At 40.9% G+C, this 23559-nt stretch overlaps 1 protein-coding gene across 1 annotated transcript in view; it reads left to right on the top strand.

Annotated features, from left to right (window-relative positions):
- The first annotated feature begins 1570 nt into the window (after positions 1-1570).
- The window catches only part of LOC114046948 (TBC1 domain family member 20), a 38341-nt gene continuing 16352 nt past the window's right edge, over positions 1571-23559 (top strand). The window contains exons 1-3 of the mRNA XM_027867587.1: positions 1571-1689; positions 12870-13055; positions 18148-18228. Of these exons, the coding sequence (XP_027723388.1) occupies positions 1620-1689; positions 12870-13055; positions 18148-18228 (337 nt within the window). The 5' untranslated portion in view covers positions 1571-1619. The remainder of the gene's footprint in view (positions 1690-12869; positions 13056-18147; positions 18229-23559) is intronic.

The following is a 23559-nucleotide window of genomic DNA, read 5'->3' as shown; positions in this document are numbered from 1 at the left end:
ATAGAATGGAATGAACCCATAAGGAATAAACTCCTCATCACAGTAATTGTCCAAGTAGAGAATTTGGATGAACTGTCAGGGAGGAATAGAAGGGATTCCTGTGTGTGGTGGGAAGTAGGATCAAGTGGCCTAAGAGGTTTCTTCCAGCTCTAAGATTCTATCATTAGATGCCTAATGCCCCCTCTCCAGCTCCAACCCTTGCTTTTTTCTTAGGGTCCTGGCCAGGGCTTGCAATAGCCGGTCAGAGCTTACCTAACAACCTGTCTGCCCTGGGCTATGTGCACTTGCAAGGCTGGGTGGGGGGTGGAGAGATCCTCTAATAAAACCCCTTCTTTTGCATGTACAGCTTTCTATTGAAGCAAAGAAGGATTCATTCCAGAGAGAGAAGAGTAGGAAATTCCTGGATGGAATTCCCCTAGTTGGCTGTGCAGCTGACATTACTGAGCATGCCTAGTTCATTGCTAGGCCTAGAAATTGGGCAGATGGAGGACGTGCTGTTTGGTCTCGAAGGGATTGGATTAGGGGATATGATCATGATAGCTTTAGAACTGGAAAGGTCCTCATAAGTAAAATTGAGGCCCCGAGAGGAAATCCCTTTCCCAAAGTAACAGAAGTTGCAGAGGTTGTTATCTAAGGTCTCTCCCAATTCCGAGGTTCTGACTCAGTTTCCAAATGAGGAGATTCCAGAGTGAAGTGGGTGATCCAAGGCCAAAGCAGTACCCACACTACCAGTGGGAAGCAGTCTGACACGGTGGAGAGTACTTCGCTGTGACTGAGGAGACCTGGATTCTAGTCCTCAACTCTGCCCACTAACACAACCTTGCCTAAGTCTCTGCCCCTCTCTGGACCTGTTTCCTTATTCCCCACCCCTACCCCCACCTGTAAAGGGAAGAGGAGGATGGGTTAGATAAATTTTCAAATTGCCTAAGTCAGAACAGACCTAAAGAGACTCCTCATTTTACAAGGGAGGAAACTGAGGCCCAGAGAGTGTGTCCAAAGTCACACAACTAGTAAACAGCAGAAGGAAGGACTCCTCTATTCCCAGTCTAAGGCTTTAATATACCTGGTCACCTCCTGCCCTCAAAAAAGTGCCCATTCAGAGGGGGACAGCCTGTGTTCCCAAAACTTTGTGATGTGATGGAAGGAGTTCCGGGGCAGGAGCCAGGAAACAAAATGTCTCTTTGCCACTCTGGGCCTCAGTTTCCATATCTGTAGAATGGGCTTTTTAGCCCAGGCCCTACCCTTTCTGATACTACTGGCCAGGATGGGTAAGTCCTGGCTTGGTCTAGCCTAAAGCCTCCGCCTCCCTGCCGCTGTGCACCCTGGGTCAACCCTAGCCCTTCCCTGAAAGACCCAGAGCCCGAGCGGTTGTCATGGCGACCCCCAGGGGGCGTGTGTTCCCTTCCTCATTAACTTATCCCGCTCGTTCGTGATTTGTTTAGTGCCGGCGCGGTCACGTGCAGGCGGCGCGAGGTCGCGGTGACGTGGTAGGGGCGGAGCTCGCCGAGGAGCGGACGGGCCGGCTGAGCTGTAGCTGCCGCCGCCGCCGCCGCCACCGCCACCATTGCTCCAGCCCTGGCAACCACCACGGGCGCGGGGAGGAGCCGGGGCCCCGGGGCATGGCTCTCCCGAGGGCTTGGGGTGATGGGCTCTCGGCCTCCTCGTCTCGCAGCGGGGACGAGAGAGCAGGTACCGGGGGCCGGGGCCGGGGCCGGGGCCTGAGGCCTGAGGGGGGCGGGACGGAAGGGGCCGGGCTGCTCCTGCTGCTGCGGCCGCCACCCGGGAGGGCAGAGGATGGGGCCGGGAGGGAAGGAGGCCTGGGGGAGCAAGGGGGCCCGAGGAGGAGCAGGAGGGAGGGGGCGTCGGCGAAGGAGCGATGCTGCCAGGGCGGGAAGGGGGTGCTGATGGTGGCGTGAGGGGTCCCGGGGAGACAGGGGGGATGCTGCCGCCGCCACCGCCGCTGCAGCAAAACCGGGAGCAATGGGGTCGGGGACGAAGATCCGGAGAGGGAGGGAGAGCGCTGCTGTTCCTGAGGTAGTCCGGTGTTAGGAGGACCTAAGGATGGCAAAGGTGGGGAGAGTGCTCGTGGCATGGGGGCGGCTCCTGGGGAGAGGACAGTGGTGGTGCTGCTGCTGGACGGGGAGGTGGTGTCTAGGATTGGGGGACCCAAGGGCAGGAGGCTGGGTATGGCTAATGATGTTGGGGGGTCCTGGGGAAAGGACGGTGATGGTGCTGCTGCTGCTGGATGGGGAGAGAAGAGAGAATGGTGCTAAACCTGTTGTTGAGGGGGCCTGGGGAGGGGTCTTCGTGGTTCTGGTGCTGATGACTCCAGGGGAAGGGGTTCTGAGAAGAGGGGTGGTGGTACTGATGTCAGGAGGCAGGGAGCAAAATAGGGTCCATAATGGGGTACAGGGGGTAGGGCTTTGAGATGAAAATGGTAGTGCTTGTGGGTGATGGTGGTTATAGTGATGTAGAAAGGCAAGGACTTAAGTGGATTGAAAAGATATTGAGAGATGAAAGGGGAGGATTTGGTTATGTGGTTCTTAGGGCTTTCAGCTTTATATAGTGTTTTCCTCACGACAGTCCTGAAAGTATTATTATCTCTGTTTTACAGGTGAGGAAAGAGAGGCTAAATTACTTGCCCAGGGTCCTACAGTGTTAAGTCTAAGAATTGAGTCTCTCTGGACACAGCGTCTTATGTTCTTTTCACCATATTGCTTGTTAAGGAAAGAGGCCCAAGGTCCACGGGAAAGGAATATTTAGTAAGTCAGCAGGAATTTATTAAACACTTACTTTGTGGCAGACGTGCTAAGCAATGAGGAGACAAAGAACTATGGTAGTCTCTGTCATCCCCATCTAAGGAGCTCACATTCTAATATTCTAAGTAACTATTTACAAGATAATATAAAAGGTAATTAGGAAATGCTCTGGAGGGGCAGGTGCTAGTATTGAGGGGGGCCTGGAAATACTTCTTGCTGAAGAGGTGGAGTTTTGAGTTGAGACTTTAGGGAAGCCAGGAAATGGAGATGAAGAGGGAGAACGTCCTAGGCATGGGGTGCAGCAAGAAAAAAATGCATGTAGTCAGAATAAAGAGGAATTGGCAACTGATTGGACTTGAAGGGGAAAGAGAGTGAGGGTTGAGCATGTAAATTTCAAGCTGGGTGATAGGAGGATGGTGGTACTCTCAACTATAATAGGTAAGTTTTTTTTGCTTTTTTTGATGAGGCAATCGGGGTTAAGTGACTTGCCCAGGGTCACACAGCTAGTAAGTGTCATGTATCTGAGACTGGATTTGAACTTATGTCCTCCTGACTTCAAGGCCAGAGCTCTATCCACTGCACCAGCTAGCTGTCCCTATAATAGGTAAGTTTGGTGGGCAACTGGGAAGAACTGGGAAAGTGCTCCTGAAGAAGGTGGGATTTGAGCAGAATATTGAAAGTCAGGAAAACTAAGAGATGAAAATGTGTGGGGAGAGAGAGAGAGAGCATTCTAGGCATGGAAGACAGCCAATGCAGTCTCAGAGATGGGAGATGCAATGCTGTGTTTGAGGAACAGCAAGTAAGCCAGTATAGCACTGGTTTCAAGAATTTTGCTAGAGTAGTAAGGCTCTAAAGAATGAGGAATCTGAGATTAGAGCAGTCATTCAGGAGGGCATCTGGACCCTGGGCACCTTTACATTGAGAATGGTAATGTGAAGGGGGGTAGGATTAGTTCCAAAACTTTCTAGAGCTTAGTCCAGGGCCACATGTGGCCTCAAGCCTTCAGGTTCTTCACCCCTGGCTTAGTCCATTATCTAAAGCTAACATCCTCTTTCTTTCTTTCTACCAGACTGCCAGGCCAGTCCACAAATTCCTGTTTATTTTATTTTTAACTACTGCATAATTCCAAGAGGAATTAATAATTATAGGAATAGACAGTAATTTAGTTTATCTACTTTCTTAGGACCCTGAGACATTCTTCTTGGGTCCCCAATAGCAATGGTCTTTGTCCAAGATAGACAGCATAACTAACTTGCCTACATTTTGCTATGCTCCCTGCATAGCCCTAATTTATTTATTGCCCTAATCATTGTCTGTTCTCTTTCCCTTTTTTTTTTCCCACAGTGTGATAGCTCAGAAGTAATTCTTAACAATTGTGAACTGACTTTCTAGGCCCTTTTGCATCATAACTTTTTGCTTTGTCTTGTGACTTCCATTCTTGTGATACAATTGGCTCTTTCCCAAATTGTATCATGCTTTTTTTTTTCTTTTGCAATCTTGGTCTCCAAGATGCCAGATGTATGTCCTGTACACAGGATACTATACTTAACCCTGCCTCCTTTTATGATGCCACTTTGAATGAATGAGAAGAATTTAGGGGTGAAAGGTTTTTGTCAAGGATGGGCTTATTTCTGAGAGTTAATGGAAATGCTGTAAATAGGATTAATTCAATCAATGAACATTTCCTAAGCACCCGCCATTCTCTGTAGGTGCTGGGGGGGATTAAAAGTTGAGATGAGCTATAGCCTCTGCCTTCATGGAGCCTACTGTCGGGGGGGGGGGGGGGGGATAAGCCGCAAACACAGGTAACTAATATACATTATTGTATAAAGACATTAGAGAGATGCAAAACACAATGCCTTTAAGAGGTCCATTCAGGGAGGAGGTATTAGGTCAATTCAAGTCAACAAGCCTTTATTCAACATATACTTAATATATACCAGGTGCAGTGCTAAACAGTGGGGATACAAAAAAAGGCGAAAGGCAAAAGACAACTCTTGCTCTCAGGGAGTTCAGTCTAATGGGGGAGATAACATGAAAACAACTATGTACAAATGAGATATACAAAAAAAATTGGAGATTATCAACAGAGCACAGGCGCTTGCATTAAGGGGTGTTGGGAAAGGCTTCCTATAGAACTTGGAATTTTAGCTGGGTCTTGAGGGAAACCTGGAGGGAGAGAGAGAGAGAGAGGAGGAGGAGGAAAAGAATTCCAAATATGAGGGCCAGCCAGTGAAAATGCTCAGTCAGGAGATAAAGGTTTCTTCTAAGATCAGTAAGGAGGGCCATGTCACTGGATCAGAGAGCACTTGGGAAGGAAGGAGGGTGGTAAGTGAGGTGTAAGGAAACTGAAAAGGTTATAAAGGACTTTGCCAAACAGAGGATTTTATATTTGATCCTGGAGGTGATAGGGATCCCCCTGGAATTTATTAAGTAGGGGTTTGTGAGAGACCTGCCCTTTAGAAATTTAGGAAGATCAGGGCAGCTAGATGGCGCAGTGGATAGAGCACCAGCCCTGGATTCAGAAAGACCTGAGTTCAAATCTAATCTCAGACACTTGATACTTACTAGCTGTGTGACCCTGGGCAAGTCACTTCACCCCATTACCTCACCAAAAAAAAAAGAAAAGAAATTTAGGAAGATCAGTTTCACAGCTGAATTGACCACAGTGGGGAGAGAATCTTGAGTTGGAGAGACCAACCAGCAGGCTTTTGTAGTAATCTAGTCATGAGTTGATGAGGGCCTGTAGAAGGGTTGTGGCAGTATCAGAGGAGAATAGGGAGAGTATTCAAGAGATGTTACAGATGTAAAATCGACAGGACTTGGCAACGTATTGGATATGGAAGGTAGTGGTGAGAGAGTAAAGAGTCAGGGATGACACCTAGTTTGTGAGTCTTGATGATTGGGAGGATGATGGTGACCTCAATATTAAGAGGGAAGTTAGGAAGAGGAGAGGGCTCGGGAGGGGAAGATGATGAGTTAAGTTTTGGATATGTTAAATTGGAACTTGTCTTTAGGACATCCAGTTTGAGATGTCCAATAGGCAATTGGAACTGGTAATCTGGAGGTTAGGAGAGAGATTGGAACTGTATAAATAAACCAAAAAATCACCTGCATGGAGTTGAAAATCGAATCTAAGAGAAATGGTAAGTTTACCAAGTGAAATAGTATAGAGGGAAAAAAGAGGAGAGAAGAGGATAGAGCTTAAGGGGATACCCCCTTTTAGCAGGTGTGACCTGCATAAAGATTCAGCAAAGGAGACTGAGGAAGAACGGTCAAACAAGTAGGAGGAGGACCAGAATATTATCACAGAAATCTAGAGAGGAGTGAGTATGAAGAAAAGGGTGATTGAGTGTAGCAAAGGCTGTGGAAAGGTCAAGAAGGATAAGGCCGTTGGAAAAGACCATTAGATTTGTTAATTTAGAGAACAGTTGGTAACTTTGGGAAGAGCCATTTTAACTGAAAGATGAGGTCAGATGCCAGATTGTGGAGAATTAAGAGTGAGAGGAAAAGAAGTGGAGGCGTCAGTTGTAGATGTCCTTCTCGAAAGGTTTAGCCACAAAATGGAAGAAAACTATGGGAGAATAGCTAGGGGGAGATAGATGGATTAAATGAGATTTTTTTGAGGATAGAGGGAAAATGGACATGTTTATAGACATTAGGGAAGTACCAATAGACAGGAAGAGATTGAAGATAAGTGAAAGAATGAGGATGATAGAGGGAACAATCTTCTGGAGAAGATAGAATGGAATGGGATCACTTGGGCATGGAGAGGGGGTTAGTCTTGGCAAAGAGAAGGGCCAGTTCTTCATGTGAGACAAGGGTGAAGGACATATTGGCAGAAGGCACCTGGATGATGTGAGGTGAGGAAGAAGGAAGGAGGGAGAGCTCTTGGCACTGGCCTTAGTTATGAAGTAAGGTACTTAGCTGAGAGCAGAAAGATTTATAAGAGGTTTGAGGAGAGATGAAAAGGTTTGAAGGGCTGCTGTGGTGAGTGGGAAAATGAGTGAATTAAGGAGAACTGCTTTGCTACAGTGAAGGCTCAGTTGAGATTGTTTAAGAAATTTCCAGTGAACTCACTCAGCACAGTTTTGTGATTTTTCTCCATCGTCCTTCAGAAACACGACTCCTAGTGAAGGACGAAGCATTTAATGAAAGTAATGCAAGACTGAGACTTTGCAAGGTAAGATAAGTGGAGGGGGGAGACTCTAGAGAAGACAACAGCATAGAGTTGAACAGGTTCACCCAGGGGGTCAAAATAGGGAAGGGAGGAGAATGTAACCACTGAAGGGGTGATGGCCTGGGAAAGAACTGAAGGTGGAAGGATTGGAAATCATGGTGACCAGGGCATAGGGGCAGGTGAAATTATAACATACAAGGGAATGTCACAGTTGATGAACATGGAAGTGGAGATTTTGTGGTGGATGTGGTGTTTGAATTGGGCTTTCAGAAGTGAGTAGATATTCAATAAGCATAGAAGGGGAGAGAGGGCATTCCAGGCGATGAGCAAAGGCAAGCAAGTGAGGGAGGAAGTAAACAGGATGTTTTCTAGGATTAGGAAGAGATTATTTGGACTGTGCATGGAATATATATAAAATAAGGGAGAGGCTGGTGCCAGGCTGTGGAAAGCTTTGAATGTTAGGCAAAGGAATTTGAAATTTACTTGGTGGGCAATAGGGATGTACTTTGAATAGAGGAGTGACATGACCAGGTCTGTGCATAAGGTAGATAGACTGTTCTAGCAACCAAATGAAAAAAAAATATGCCTGTTAAAGAAAGCATTGAAAGTAATATACTTCATTGATGAAAGAGTTTTAAATTTGTTCCTTTTTTTTCCCCTCAGGTAGTTTTAATGAGGGCCTACTAATTTAGGTTTGAGTTTGGGGAAAATGACTAGTACCCCAAAAAGGGCTGCATTATTTTTTGGGGGAGTGTTATGTTTGTTTTATTAGAGCCCAACTCAGGATACCTAAAAATCCTGTTTTCTTCTCCCACTGTCTTATCGTAGAGAAATGGGGTCCTACCATAAATCTAATGTCTATTATTCTCCCTGAAACTTGTTTACAAAATGAACATTATTTGAAGAGGAGGATTTTTTCCTGGCTCTTCCCCACTTCATTGTTTTAGTTAGGAACAATGTTGACTATAGTGTCTTGAGCTTAATTTCTGAGTAAAGAATATAAGATTTTTTTATAATGTAGAATGTAGGCATACTCCCCAAAATCACAATGGAATTTTGTGCCCTTGCATAAGAACTCATCCATTTGGTAATCTTAGGACATGTAAGTGTCTAGAAATAGACTTTAAGGGCAAAAAACAAAGATGATTTTAGGTCAGCTGATGATTTAGTGACTTGGAAAAAACTTGATCTCTGCCAGAGGGAAGGGTAACTGAGTGAGCATTGTTAGTCATTGTTTTCTTTCCCAGAATATTCTGCTGTCTCAGCCAGGTGGTTCTAGAAACACCTGTTGTTTGGTGGAGATAGAACTCTAGATTGTTTTGTATCCGAAGTTGGGAGTGGCTCAATGCAGTGATTGGAAAGCAGGCACCCTCATCCCAGGAATATTAAGAAGCACTGTGATATTGGCACAATATGAATAATCATTTTAATAGAGAATGGACAAGCATAGTACATATAGAATTCCCTTTTCCTGAGAATTACCAGAAGATTTGTTCATAACCAGAGGAAGCTTTGCATGTTGTTGTGGTATCTTTTGTTAATTCAGTCACCCAACTAATCCATCATTTTTTATGCTGATGACCACCACGGAGCTTTTGTTTACACATTTCTATACTCATTGGGACAAAAAAAAAAAAGCAGCCTGGGACCCTGAAATTACATGTTTACAATCTCCAGGTGAATTGTAGGCTTTTATCCTAAACCTAAGTTATAAAATTCTGAAGTTCAAAATCATGTGTTATAACTTAAAGGCTACCTGCAGAATTTATTTTAATATTAAATTGTTGGAAGCCAAAGCATTTCATTTTCTCCTGTGCATCTAAAGAATATCCATCTTCTCATTTCTATTTTGAATTATATATAATTAATTATAATTATATTATAATGAAAACTTTTTTCCTAATTCTACAATATCATTTGCCATTTTTATATTTCCTCAGAAGTGTGTACATTTTTTGAACATTTCTATTCCTGAAAGTGCTTTGTTCCTCTTATTAAGGCAAGATCACAGTGTGTGTGTCATGAACAGTAAGATATTTGTAAGAGAAGAGAGGAGTGGTGCCACAAAGTAAAGTCTTCCCCGTCCACCCTGTGACGTTTACTTCCTTGACATAGTAGATTCTTTGCCAAACATTCAGTCATCTTCCTGTAAAGGAGGTAGTAGTGGGACCAGAACTGCACGCTACAAACAACGTAAGCTGTTTAACTGCTCTCTGGAGAGTGCCTAGTAATTTGAAATTTTTAAGCCAGAAGATGCTAGAACATTTATTTTAGGTTTGAGTTTGCATATTACCAGCAGTGAGAAATGGAAGATGACCTCTTCATTTATCATTTGTATTTCTCTGCTAGACCAGGTTTCTTTCCAGGAAGGGGAAAAATCCAACTAAATTAAGATTATTCCATTTTAATTGAAGGGGAAAGTACTTAACCTTCTGTGACTCCCTGTTACCTGCTGAGTAAAATAGTTTGGCATTTTAAGCTTTAACAGCCTGGCTTCGACTTTCTTTTCCTGTCTTATTTCACAACACTGCCCTTCATGGGTCCACTTCCCATCAAGCTCCACTGCTCACTGCTTTCTTAGGAAGTTCAGTAGATTGAATGCTAAGGAGTCAGAAAGACCTGCATGTGTATCCTGCCTCAGATATTTAATGTCTGTGTGAGCCTGGACAAGTCACTTCTGTTTCCTCCTTTGTAGAATGAGGATAATAATAACACCGTACCTTATTGGGTTGTTGTAAGTATCACACATAATAACATATGTAAAATACTTTGCAAACCTTAAGGTGCAATATACTTACTAGCTACTATTATTTTCTGACCTCATTGTGCCCTTTCCTACCTCCATGCCTTTGTGCTTGCTGTCCCCCCCATCCCTAAAATGGACGCCTCCATTAACACACAGTTGCCAGTAATTTCCCTTAAGCATGTTTCTGACCATGTTACTTCCCTATTCAGTAAACTTCAATGGCACTGTTTCCTCTAGAATAAAATATAAGCTTTTCATTAGCTTTTAAAGCCCTTCACAACCTGGCCCCAGCCTGCCTTCTTAGCCTCATTATACATATTCCCTCTGTTAGCACTTGAAGATCCAGTCTCACTGGCCTTCTCTCTGGTCTCTGCATCTCTCACCTTTGGGTCTATGCCCTGGCCATTACCCATGCCTAGGCATACTTCTTCCTTCTCCCCTCAGCCTTAGACACTGCTGCTTTTCCTACAAGTATTAATCTCAAGCACCTTCTTCTACAGCAAACTTTTTCTGATCCCCATATACTCACACACCTGTTTCCCTTGATAGAATGTAAAGTACTTGAAGGTAGGGATTGTTTCATTCTTTATATTTATACCCCCAGTGACCTATCACAGGGCCTGGCACATACTATGTTCTTAATAAATGCTTGTTGATTGATTGAGACTTTCCTAGTCTAGCTAGATTTAGTCTTCAAAGCATAAACAATCCATTGCTGGGTCCACATTGGAAGCTTTTTCAGTCAGGTAAAACTTGCCAGTACTTGTGCCTCACTGTTTTGGCCTTTGAGAACCCAGTATCATCTCCATGATATGATGAGGTACATAGTAGGTGCTTGATAAATGTTTTTTGAGTTGAATAGCAGCATTTTAAGAAGATGGGGCAAAACAGAATCTAGATAGAATCCAGTTGGGAGCTATTTTTCTTCTTAGAATTGTAGAGTTGTTTGAGATGGTTAATGTTCTGGCAGAACAGTTGCCCAAATTTGTGGAAATTCACATGATTACAAGCAGTGTTCTTTTCCTCCAGATATGTAGCAACAGCTCTTTCCACCCCCTCTCCCATCTAATACAGTGCTGCTATGTCACACTAACAAGGTGGAGGGAAATAAATTTGAATTGAGGGCAGATTTCTTTTCCTGTCTTTAGAAAAAGCTTAACACAAAAGATTTCCAGCTAATGCCTCATCTTTTTCAAACAGTATTCAGTATAACCAGTTAGAAGCTGTTATTACAGTCAGTGTTGGTACCTTTTCTGATTTGTGGAAAATGAAGAGCATTCTCTTTGAGTAAATAGAATATGTCGTAGATCGTGTTAGTGTAGCTAATTTCATCTTTGCTGTTATATCATATCAAATCAGATATTGTGTGTAAAGTGCTGTATAGATGGACAGCTGTTATTCCAAGGCTTTATCAATATGTAGAACGTACTCTGTTTGACTTAGGCCTCTTTAGTACATGCTCTACAAGCAAACTAGCCTAGGAAAAAACCTAATAGACATCTGAACTAGGAGTACGAATCACTTTTTAATCAAACATCTGACTGGTCAGGTGCTATGCTGACAGAAGGAAGTAGGGCACTGCTTTCAAGGCTATTAGGTTATCATGAAAAGTAGGGCAAGGTAGAGAATGGAGTCATGTGTCTAGGTCATCTTTTCGCCTCTACTTTTGACATCATGACCTATTACCAAACCAGTGTGTGCCTTAGTTTATCATCTGCCAAAACTGGCACATAGTAAGTAGGCAGCACTCATGCTTTTATTCACATTCATGATATAGCAGCTTCATTACATGAGCGCTGAACTATTGTTTAAGTACAAAGTGGAAGTTATATAGCATAGAAATATTCTCTAGCTACAAATTCAAGACCTTATTCACCCATATTAGTTACAGTGTCATAGCAAAGTTCTCTTCAAATATTCATTGATTTAGTTTAAACACTGCAGAGTCAAACCAGACTGCTTGAATGTTTTTGCTTATATGAACAGGATCATGGATCTAGAGCTAGAACTAACATTAGTAGCTTTCTATTCCGACACCCCTTATTTTACACATGAGGAAACTAAGGCCCAGGGAGGATTAATGACTTTCTTACAGTCACGTGGGTATCAGAAGGTACAAATATCAGAGACAGGATTTAAACCCTGGTCCTCTGACTTTGGAGTCAGCATTTCAATTATGTCATACTGCTTTTGTTCATGTTCTTCCCCCATCTAAAACATCCTCCTTTCTCCTCCCTATTTTATAGGTAAAGATATTCTCCTTATTCCTCAGATCCCACATCTTCTGTGGAGCCTTCCCAGATCAATCTAGTCCATAGTAATCTTTCCCTCCTTTAAATATACTGTGTTTATTGTCTCTACACCTCACTTCAATTCATTTCTCCTAAATGGAGGAAGCCCTTTATCAGGACTGTAAAATGTAAAGCATTATAAATGTAAATGTAAAATGAGGACATTGTACTCGATGACCTGAAGTACCTTCCAGATTCATTGATTCATTGTACTGCTTTGTAACGTCTATTGTTTTGTCGTTTTGTATTGTTCAATGTTTACGTCCCATCTGACATATACTGGCTTTGTAATCATAGACAAATTACCTAACCTCTCAGTGCCCAAGTCTCTCTAAGATTATAAGTTAAAGGGGAGTTGGTTGCCAGTTTAGTAGATTAGTAGAGTTTCCACACTGGGAGTCCTACACCAATGTAAATTTCAAACCAAATAATATTGTTAAGCCAGAGACCTTATGATAATAGAACCTGAGTCAGGTTTTATCATAACTTTTGTATACCCTCATAGAGTTTAGAAAATTGTGTACATACCCTTTCTGAAAATTTCAACCCCCTGTATATTCTGTCTAAAAGAGGCTTTGAGCTCTTACTGTAACACAGTCACTTATTAGAAAATATATATGTACGTATATGGCTGCATATATACAAATATATATGCACACACATATCTGTATATTGTGTATATCTATGCACATACCATGGAGAGTGGCATTTTTTGATCTTAAAAACATATACATTTGTAAAAAATAATGTTAAGTCTTTCATCACAGACACACACACACACACACACACACACACACACACACACACACACACACGGCCACCTATTTTTACTATTCCCGTCCCAGCTTTGCCCTGGCTCAGTTCAGAAATACTTCTTTCTTTTCTTTCTGTAGACTATAATGTCAAGAAGAAAAGGAAAGCTGCAGAGATTCACCAAGCCCTGAGCAGTGATCCTACTGATGTGGCTGCGCTTCGACGCATGGCAATTAGTGAAGGCGGGCTTCTGACAGATGATATCCGCCGTGAAGTGTGGCCAAAACTTCTCAATGTCAACATAAATGACCTTCCTTCTCCAACAGGTATAGGAAAAATAAATTTATTACGGGAAAGTAATAGCCAGGAAATAGGGAAAAGAAGGACAGTCTCAAAGGTTTTGTCTCTGCTGCTGATGCCTAGAAGTAAATATGACTGTCTTAGGATGAATTTGTTTGGGGTTGTCTGTGGAAGGAAGAGCTGCAGAATTACTAATACAATTGCTACTACTTATCAGAGTTACTTCATAAACATCTGTTTTTATTTCATCTTCACTGAATCTCATAGTTAAAAGGGACCTTAGAGGGCAACTAATCCAACCTCTCCCAGTAGTAGGAATTCTTTCTGTAATACCCTGGACAAGTAGTCGTCCAGCCTCTGAATACGATCATTGATGGGGAGTTCAATATTGTGATGATGATCATTTTCAATAGCATTACCTCTTGGGCATCCCATTCTGTTTTTGGATAGATCTAATTATTAGGAAGATTTTTCTTTGTGTTTTCCAAAATTTTACTTCCGTGTAACTTCTCGCCTAGTTAAAGTACCTGGATCCAGGCAAGACCATTCTAATCCCTTTCCTAAGTGACAGCCCTTTAGATATTTGAAGACTATATCATAGAGCCTTCTTCCCCCTCCAAAATTCTCTTGAGCTAAAATTTGGTTTCCTTACTGTCTTGTCAATAACTTTCTTAAATATTTAAGTCCTGGAGCTAAACACTGAACTCCAAAAGTAAGACAGCAAGACCCTCACCTTCCTCATTTTGAATACTGCTTTTCATTTTCTTTTTTTTCCTTTCTTTTTTTATTTTTAGTTTTCAATGTTCACTTCCATAAGATTTTGAGTTCCAAATTTTCTCCCCTTCTCTCCCTTCCCCCCCCACTTTAGGACGGCATGCAGTATGATATAGGCTCTACGTATACATTCATATTGAACTTATTTTCACATTAGTCATGTTGTAAAAAAGAATTAGAACCAATGGAAGAAACCATGAGAAAGAAGAAACAAATGAAAAAAAGAAAAAGAGAGAGCAAATAATAGATTTTGATCTGCATTCAGACTCCATAGTTCTTTTTTTGGATGTGGACAGCATTTTCTATCATGAGTCCTTTGGAGTTGTCTTAGATCTTTGCATTGCTAAAGAGAGATGAGTCTATTAAAGTTAGTCATCACATATGGTGGCTGTTACTGTGTATGATGTTCTCCTGGTTCTGCTCCCTTCACTCAGCATCTTTTTATATAAGTCTTTCTAGGTTTTTCTCAAGTCTGCCTGCTCATCATTTCTTATAGCATAATAGTATTCCATTATATTCATATACCACAACTTCTTTACCCATTCCCTAACTGATGGGCATCCCCTCAATTTCCAATTCTTTGCCGCCACAAAAAGAGCTGCTATAAATATTTTTGTATATGTATTTGTCCTTTTCCCATTTGTATGGTCTCTTTGGGATACAGACCTAGAAGTGGTATAGCTGGATATGCACATTTTTATAGCCCTTTGGGCATAGTTCCAAATTGCTCTCTAGAATGATTGGGTCAACTCCACCAACAATGCATTAGTGTTCCAATTTTCCTACATCTTTTCCAGCATTTATCATTTTCCTGTTTTGTCATGTTAGCCAGTCTGAAGGGATGATGTGATAGAGAGTTATTTTGATTTGCATTTCTCTAGTCAATGAACATTGCTTTTCTTAATGTAGCCTAGTATTATATTATCTTTCTTAAATAATAATACCTAGCACTTATATAGCACTTTAAGGTTTTCAGAGCACTTTACAAATACTATTTCTTTCTGTCCTCATAAGAGCACTGGGGGGTAGGTGCTATCAAATGAAATAATATTTGTAAAGTACTTAGCATGCTACGTTAGCACATAATAGGCACTATATAAATGCTTATGCCTTTCTCCCTTTTACAGTTAAGGCAACAGAAGTAGAGGTAAAGTGGCTTGCCCTGAAAAAACCCTACTCAATCCTTCCATTCCTGCTAACTATCATCCTATATTTCTTCTGTTCTTTGTAGCTAAACTCTTCAAAAAAGCTGTCTACAATAGGTATTTCCACTTTCTCTCCTTTCATTCTCTAAGCCCTTAAAATTTAGCTTCCAACTTACATTCCACCAAAATTTCTCTCCCAAAGTTGCTGGTGATCTCTTAATTGCCAAATTTAGTGGCCTTTTCTCAATTTCTTGACCTCTCTGTAGCCTTTGACACTGTTGATTATTCTTTCCTCCTTGAATACTCTTTCGTCTCTAGGCTTTCAGGACACTAGGCTCTTCTGGTTCTCCTCCTGCCTATCTGACTGTGCCTCCTCTGTCCTCCACATTACATCCTCTAAACTGCAGATATCCCTCAGGGTTCTTTCCTAGGCTTCCTTCTCCTCTCCCTCTATACTATCTCACTTGGTGATCTCATCACCACTAAATTTAATTACTATCTCTAAGACTGATAATTCTCAAATCTACCTATACTGCCCCAACCGCTCTACTGCCCTCCAATTTCACACCTCTCCAAGTGCCTTTCAGACATTTCGAACTAGATTTCTAGTAGACATCCAGTAACTAAATATATCCAAAACAGAACTCTTTATCTTTCCCCTGGAACCTTCCCACCCTTCCCACTTCTTTATTATTGTAGAGGGCAATGCCTTCTCCAAGTCCCTTGAAACCTAGGAGTCATCTTTGTCTTTTCACTATCTCTCCTCTCCTCCCCCCCCTCTGTCCAATCTGTTGCCAAGATCTGTTGATTTCACCTTTGCAACACTTCTTGAATACACCACCTTTTGTCTTTTGACACTACCACTACTCTGGTGTAGGCCCTCATCACCTCATGCTTGAACTATTGTATTAGTCCACTGATGGGTGGGTCTGCCCTGCCTCAAGTCTCTCCCCACTCCAATCCATCTTCCATTCAGCCCCAAAATGATTTTCCTAAAGCACAGATCTGACCATGTCTCCTTCTTACTTAATAAACCCCAGCAGTTTCCTATTGCCTCTAGGATCAAATACAAAATCCTCTGTTTGGCATTCAAAGCCATTTCACCACCTAGCTGCCAGGTGTTGATCAGGCTATCACCTCTCACCCAGACTCTTGCAATAGCCTCTTAATTTAATTTCCCTGCCCATGGTCTCTCCACCTGGTGGCAGAATTCCTTCTCTCCCACCCATCCAAGGACTAAACTAGTCCAAGGAGGAGAAAAGGTTATACACATGAAGAATTAGAGATCATTATAAGGTTGTATATACCCTGATAGAATATATGCTCCTTGGCGGGGCAGGAACTGTCTCACTTTTGTCTTTGTATTCACATTGCCTGGTACATAATAAATTCTTTTTGATTGATTTTGCTAATTCCAAGTATTGGTAGAAAATATAAGAAATGCTTTTGTGGAAGGGAATTGATAGGTTATCTAGTCCAACTCCTACCTTAAGTATGAATCTCCTGCCTATCATGTCTCCTTTTTTTTCCTTCTCTCCTTCCTTGCTCTTTTCAGTTCACCAACGGTTCATTTAAAAAGCATCCATGTGTATGCATGGTACCTTTTTTGACCCTAGGTAGTTCTTGTGGTAAAAAGTGGCACAATTGTTCCACATTTCTTCCAGCTAAACTGCTCTTACCCAGATTTCATAAACTGTTATGTGCCAGTTACTTAGGATACATGCCTGATATAAAAATAGATGGCAAAATAAGAAGAAAACTCTGTATGCCTCACGCCATTACTGTAGCATAATAGGATTTAGAGCTACAGGAATGCTTTAGAAATCATCTTACCCAATTTCCTTCTTTTAAAAATGAGGAGCTAGAGAGGCTGAGTAACTTAGATCACAGAGGTACTAATTAGAACCAGAATTCAAACCCAGTTCCACTGACTTAAAATTCACTGTCTTCTGCTACCTCACACTTTCTTTCTGATCTGCTCTTATGACAGATGGTTTTCAAGACATTAAACTATTTCTCGGGAGGGACCTTAGCTTCTTTACATTCTGTACACCTTGGAATCTCCTACCCTGAGCTGTTAGTGTTTGTAGTGAAGATATTTCCTAACCAGTCAGATTGAGAATTCTCATCCTGAATCGTAAGATGAGTTCTTGTATATATGTGGAGGCACTAATTGCAAGTGAAAGTGTGGTTGCACACTCATTGTAGCTGGTTAGAGAGCTGACTACTCTTGTATTGCTCTGAGTTTATCAGCAAAATACGTGGGGATATTCTCCTTCATTCTGCAATGCCTTGATTGTCTACTCTTACTGATGAGGTAGGAAAAAAGAACTTTTAAAAAAAAATTTATATGATACCTATTTCTGTGATATTCAAAATACTTTCTAGGCCTTTTTTGAAAAAAGATAATAACTCTTTAAAACCCAAGGAGTACTAGACAGGTGAGATTAACTCTGTGTACTTTCTCCCTTTATTGATAACTTTAATTTGATGGAAATGAGTAGAACTAGGTTTGAATGGTAGAGATGTGTTGGACTACAAAATCAGAAATTCTGCCAAAGACATGACCTGAGCTATGTCCTATTTTGAGAAGCAAGTCAGTATATTTCTGTCCCTACAGATAGGCCTTTGGTTCTATTCTAGATTGTTTTATACCTGACTGTATTTGGTTTCAGAAGAAATTTTTTTCATTGATGAAGAAATGTTCACAGTGAGAATGAGCTGGCTTATTGAGGTAGTGAGTACCCTGTCATTACAGCAATTCAAGCAGACCACTTGTCAGGGTTGCTATAGTATGGAATGACTCCTCAGGTAGGGGTTGGAATAGATTTATGAGAATACTTCCAACTCTAGGATTCTTTACAGTACAATTGTAATAAGCACCTATTGTGTGCAAAGCATCGTGCCTAGATTGCGGTGGTACATAGGTTAGATACAACACAGTTCCACCCCCAAGGATTTTACAGTTTAAGGGGATACAATGCCACGGACAGGTAGTTATGCTAAACAGGTATTACATGGTAAGTATATTAGAGAGGTTTGAAACAAAAAGGTCTGTGAAATCTGAGGGGAAAGGTTACCAACCAAGGGGCTTCAAGGAAGACACCTTGGAATAGGATGGATTTTGAGTTGGGCTTTAAAGACCAAGAAGGGAACAAAATAATGTTATGAAATATTGCTGTCCTTTTTATTCTCTCAGAGAAGACTCTACGGGAAGATAGCAAGGACTACCAGCAAGTACTTCTAGATGTGAGACGGTCTTTGCGGCGGTTCCCACCTGGTGAGATGATGGCTATCCTGGCTTGCTCCCTGTTTCATTTTTTGTGTCTCCATTTTCTTTCTACGTTGCTGTGGCTTCCCATGTCAAAGTCATCTGCATTTAGCCATGAGTTTCCTGCCTGTCTTTCCTGCTCTGTCCACTCCTGCTCTTAGTGTCAGTGGCAGCAACAAGAACATTGATGAGGTGGGAAACTGGGAGGCAAAAGTGCTTTGTACATGACACCTTTGACCCTCCTTCCAATGTGTCCATTAGTTAGTAATTTCAAATCTTTTGAGTCATTTTATCCCTTGAATCATTGACTTTCTGGCTGATGATATAAAGGTTCAAGCTAAAAACAAGTATGCCTGACATATTGATAGTGAACTAATAAGAGTATTTTTTTCTTCCCAAAGCCATCAGTGGGGCTTAATAGGGATTAGAGTCATACTCAAATCTATACTCAATCTGCTTTAAAGGAGTAAATTGCTTTGGATTTTGAGCACTAATAAGTCCTGTTAATGCCTTAAGTTGATTAGATTCAGATAATGTTATCTAGTGTCTATATTGCTGTCCTTGGGCATTGCAGGTACTTTGGGAGGCCACTTGACCTATCTAGCTGAATATTTCAGTAGAACATCACCTTTACGTGTGGTTCTATTCTATTGTTTAGACCCTGTAGTCATCCTTATATCCTTGGAGGAATAAGAAATACTTTTATGAAAGAAAAAAACTGAGCCAGAATTCTGTTTTTATCATCTGTTTATTATTCTCCAGGAAATTTTGTATCTGGAGTCATGAGGCCAAGAGAATCTCCTGGTTTTACATAGACAGCTAGTGACTAAAAACCTGTTGCTTTGTTTATCTTTTGAAAGGGTTCTTCTTACTGACTGCATTTTTTTTTTCACACAGAATATATCTATGTACTATGTGTCTATGTGGGTATATATATACATATACCCATATATATGCCCTGGTTCCCTTTCCTATCCTAGTTACCTAGTCTAGAATATATAGGACAGTTTTCCCTCAAAATCCTTTTTTTTTTGTTTTTTTTTTTTTTAATTTTAACAACTTCAGTACTTCAAAGGTCTGTAATTTCAGTGATATGTGGATACTTCTACTACCAACACAGATTACAACTCTGTAACTTGGTTTTCAAGAGTTATCATTAGAAAATCAATGCTGTGTTTGGCAAGTTGATAAAGAACCCTCTTCTAAGTTAGTTAAATTAGTCTTCAGAAAACAATCTGTCATTGAGACTGCTTGAAACATTTTTTTTAGCTTGGTAAGGCTTGCATAAAATAAAATTCACACACATATAGGCATAATTATAGGGTTATAAAGGAAACCAATCATATTAAAATACAGCTATCAAAGTATTTTTTAAAAAACAAGTTCATGTTATGAATGTAATGGAATACTATTGTGCTATAAGAAATGATGAGCAGGCAGACTTCAGAAAAACCTGGAAAGACTTGTATGGTCTGATGCTGAGTGAAATGAGCAGAACCAGGAGAACATTGTACACAGTAACAGCCACGTTGTGCAATGACTAATATTGATAGATTTAACCCTTCTCAGCAATATAAGGATCTAAGACATCTCCAGGGGCCTCATGATGGAAAATGTGATCCACATCCAAAGAAAGAACTATGGAGTTTGAATGCAGATCGAAGCATACTATTTGCTATTTTTTTTCTTCTCATGTTTTGTTTCCTCTTTCTGGTGGTTCCTCCTATTGGTTCTAATTCTTCCTTACAACACATCACTAATGTGAAAATATGTTTAATAGGATTGTATATGTATAGCCTATATCAGACTACATGACACTTTGGGGAGAGAGGGGGAAAAAATTTAAAACTCAAAAGCTTATGGAAGTGATTGATGATAAATCAAAATAAATTAATTTAAAAAAAAACAAGTTCATGAACCCTTGGTTAAGAAACCTTGGCTTAAATGGAAAAACAGTAAATGGGACAAACAGATTTTGTGGTCAATAACTCCCCTAAAATCCTACTGTGACACACTTCATAATGATGATGGTTTCTCAAAGACTGTGACAATAAGCACTAACGTTATTTTGAGAAGGGTTTCACCAGACTGCCAGAGGGGTCCATAGTACAGAAAAGGTGAAGAAACCTTGATTTAAACCATCATTGATCTATAACATAAGTGTTGTAGTCTGTACTTTCCTGGTGCTCTTAGGCTGAAACTACTGTTTATGTTCTTTTTTTGAATTAATTTATTTTGATTTATCAACAGTCGCTTCCATAAGCTTTTAAGTTTTAAATTTTTCTCCCAGTCCCTCCCTGCCTCCTTCCCCAGGACGGTGTGCAATCTGATATAGGCTCTACATATACATTCCTATTAAACATATTTTCACAGTAGTCATGTTGTAAGGAAGAATTAGAACCAATAGGAGGAACCACAAGAAAGGGGAAACAAAACAAAACAGAAGGAAAAAAAAAAGAGCAAATAGTATGCTTCAATCTGCATTCAAACTCCATGGTTCTTTCTCTGGATGTGGATAGCATTTTCCATCATGAGACTTTTGGAGATCTTTGCATTGCTGAGAAGGGCTAGGTCTATCCAAGTTAGTCATCTCACAATGTGGCTGTTACTGTGTAGAACGTTCTCCTGGTTCTGCCCACTTCACTAAGCATCAGTCCATACAGTTCTTTCCAGGTTTTTCTGAAGTCCACCTGCTCATCATTTGTTATAGCACAATAATATTCCATTACATTCACAACTTTTCACAACTTGTTCAGCCATTCCCCAGCTGATGAGCATCCCCTCAATTTCCAATTCTTTGCCACCATAGAAAGAGCTGCTATAAATATTTTTGTACATGTGGGTCCTTTTCCCATTTGTATGATCTCTTTGGGATACAGCCCTAGAAGTGCTATTGTTGGGTCAAAGGGAATACCATTTATATTCTGATAAATGATAGTCTTGGATCTTATGATCTTTGAGTTCTTATGATCCTTTCTAGTTCTGAGTTTTTTTCCTTGATTCTCCCCATCTCATTTGCCCTAATTATTCAGAAAATACCAATATCTTATTCGTTAATTTGTGGCTATTGATAACATTCTTTACCTCAACTATTAATAATTTACTTAGTTACTAATGTTATTTTAGTAAGTTTAGTTTATTTGCATTTTGCACTTATCTTCTAATGTATCATCAAGCATACACCATTCTTTGTTGGGGTGGAGGTAAGCATGAGAGGGTGATGAGATTTTTGGCCTGAATTTTTTGCCAGTGATATTCAGGCCCTGATATCACTTGCTTTCTCATTCACTACACCTGTATTCTTTGTCTGGCAATAAGGCAGTACAGGTATTTAAGATCTTACAGTCTGAGGTTCATATGGGACATGCTTCCTGGATTAAGAGAAGCAGGAAGAAGAAGAGAGTGAGACACCAAACCAGTCCAGTGACAGAGCTGGCTGCTGAAGGAATGACATAAGTGGAAACCCCGTTCCCCAGCATAACCTCTCCTCCAGCAGTGCATTATCACTTTAAAAGTGTGCTGTACAGTAAAGAGGACTCATATATCCAGGAGTAGGTTGGAATATTACTGGCATTGTGTTGAAATATTTATTTTCTATAAACTTCTCCAAACCCAGAGCCTCAAAAAAAAGGGGGGGGGATTATGTGCTAGATATTGAGTATGTAGCTTAAACCATAAGACAAATGTCATATAAAGATAATAGCATCAGAGAACATAAAGTCATAGAGCTCGGCATCTCCCCAATCTACCCAACATGCTGGGTGCAAACAATGCAAATAGTATTGTAGGCCTGTGCTTCAGGGTCTGGTTATGGGGAAATGTCTGCCAGTCTCCCATGTCAGTGACTTAGCATGATCCCCAAGTAAATCAATTGGGTAAGGGTAGATGAAAGACTTGGATAATATAGAGTTACAGGTTAGCAGGGACAAAACCTTCACCTCTGGAGTTTGTCCTGAGGCTGGGCCTCCCTCTACTTCCAAGGCATAGAGACTAAGAACTCCCAGTCTTGGGCAACTCTGCAGCAGAAGAAGGGGGAGGGATTGAAAAGTTGGAGGAAAACCGGAAACAAGTGACTGGGAATATGAGAGGCTGAAAAAGACCAAAAGGCCAAGAGAGAAATCTAAGTGAAACCCTTAGAAGCAGGTAAACCAGCAGTTAGAGGCTCATAAAAAACACAAGGAAGAATGTTTGAAGACTGAGGCCAAAACACTGTGAACAAGTAAATTTCAACAATAATAAATTGCAAAAGCCTTCAGGAGAAAGATCTTTAAAATGTGAAGGAACACCATATTCAAATAACCCAGGATTACTCCTCAGTCATGAGACATTGGAGAAGTGAATGGAATACTACATTCTAAAAAAATGAAAGAGCTTAGTCTACCACCCAAAGTAATCTTTCTATAAAATTAAGCCTAATCATTTTTAGATGATGGGAAGGAAAGAAAAAGAGAAGCAGAATATTTGACTTGCAGATACCCAAACAATGGAGACACAAGAAAGGTAAATAAACGCAGTGATGTAGAAAACACTTAAATAGTAAGATCTTTTGTCTCATGCTTAAAAGCTATTGGTTAAAGAAAAAAAGTAAATTGAACTGAAAGATAAAGAGGGATCCTCTGGGAAGAAAAAAGACACAAGGGGCTAAAAATCTAAAAGATCGGAAGACTGCAAGAAGGAGGAGTAGTTGAATTAATATTCCAAAGACTCACTTGTTGAGCTCCCACAAATGAATCATTGTCCTCTGCGCTAGGGACAACAGTGAAAAGTTTCATGAACAAGGAAGAGAGGGCATTGGAAAAGAAGAGTGGGGAGGAGAACCTCATATACAAAGTTGTTGTGTTTAATCACAGTGGAACACCATTATAATATGGCATAGAAGAGTGTCTTGCCCCAGAACATAAAAGAAAAGGGTTCCACTAAAAAACATTGCTATGGAGGGCAGGAAGGAGGAAAGAAGGAAGGAGGCCTGCATTTATTGAGTGCCAGTGCCACTATGAGCCAGGCACTGTGCTAAATGCTTTACAGATATCTTGTTCAGTTCTCATAAGAACTCTGGGAGGTAGGTACTATTGTTTCTTCATTTTACAGTTGAGGAAAATGAGGCAAGCAGAGGTTAAGTAACTTGCACAGAATCACAGAGCTAGTATCTGAAGCCAGATTTAAACTCAGATCTTCCTAATCCAGGTCCAGTGTTCTTCTCCACTGTACCAGTATGACTGGTAAAAAGACAGCCCTCATCATAAGATTCTTCTGAGGGAATCTGTACACTAGGAGACTGATGTCTCTGCAGAAGAGTTCCCAGGAGAAGGGATGTATGAATAGTAGGATAGCTCTAGAACC

Source organism: Vombatus ursinus, unplaced genomic scaffold (assembly GCF_900497805.2).
Source record: "Vombatus ursinus unplaced genomic scaffold, bare-nosed wombat genome assembly UNPS02014786.1, whole genome shotgun sequence".
Taxonomy (NCBI): domain Eukaryota; kingdom Metazoa; phylum Chordata; class Mammalia; order Diprotodontia; family Vombatidae; genus Vombatus; species Vombatus ursinus.
Note: the sequence above shows the minus strand (reverse complement) of the source record. Positions and strands in the feature narration are given on the sequence as shown.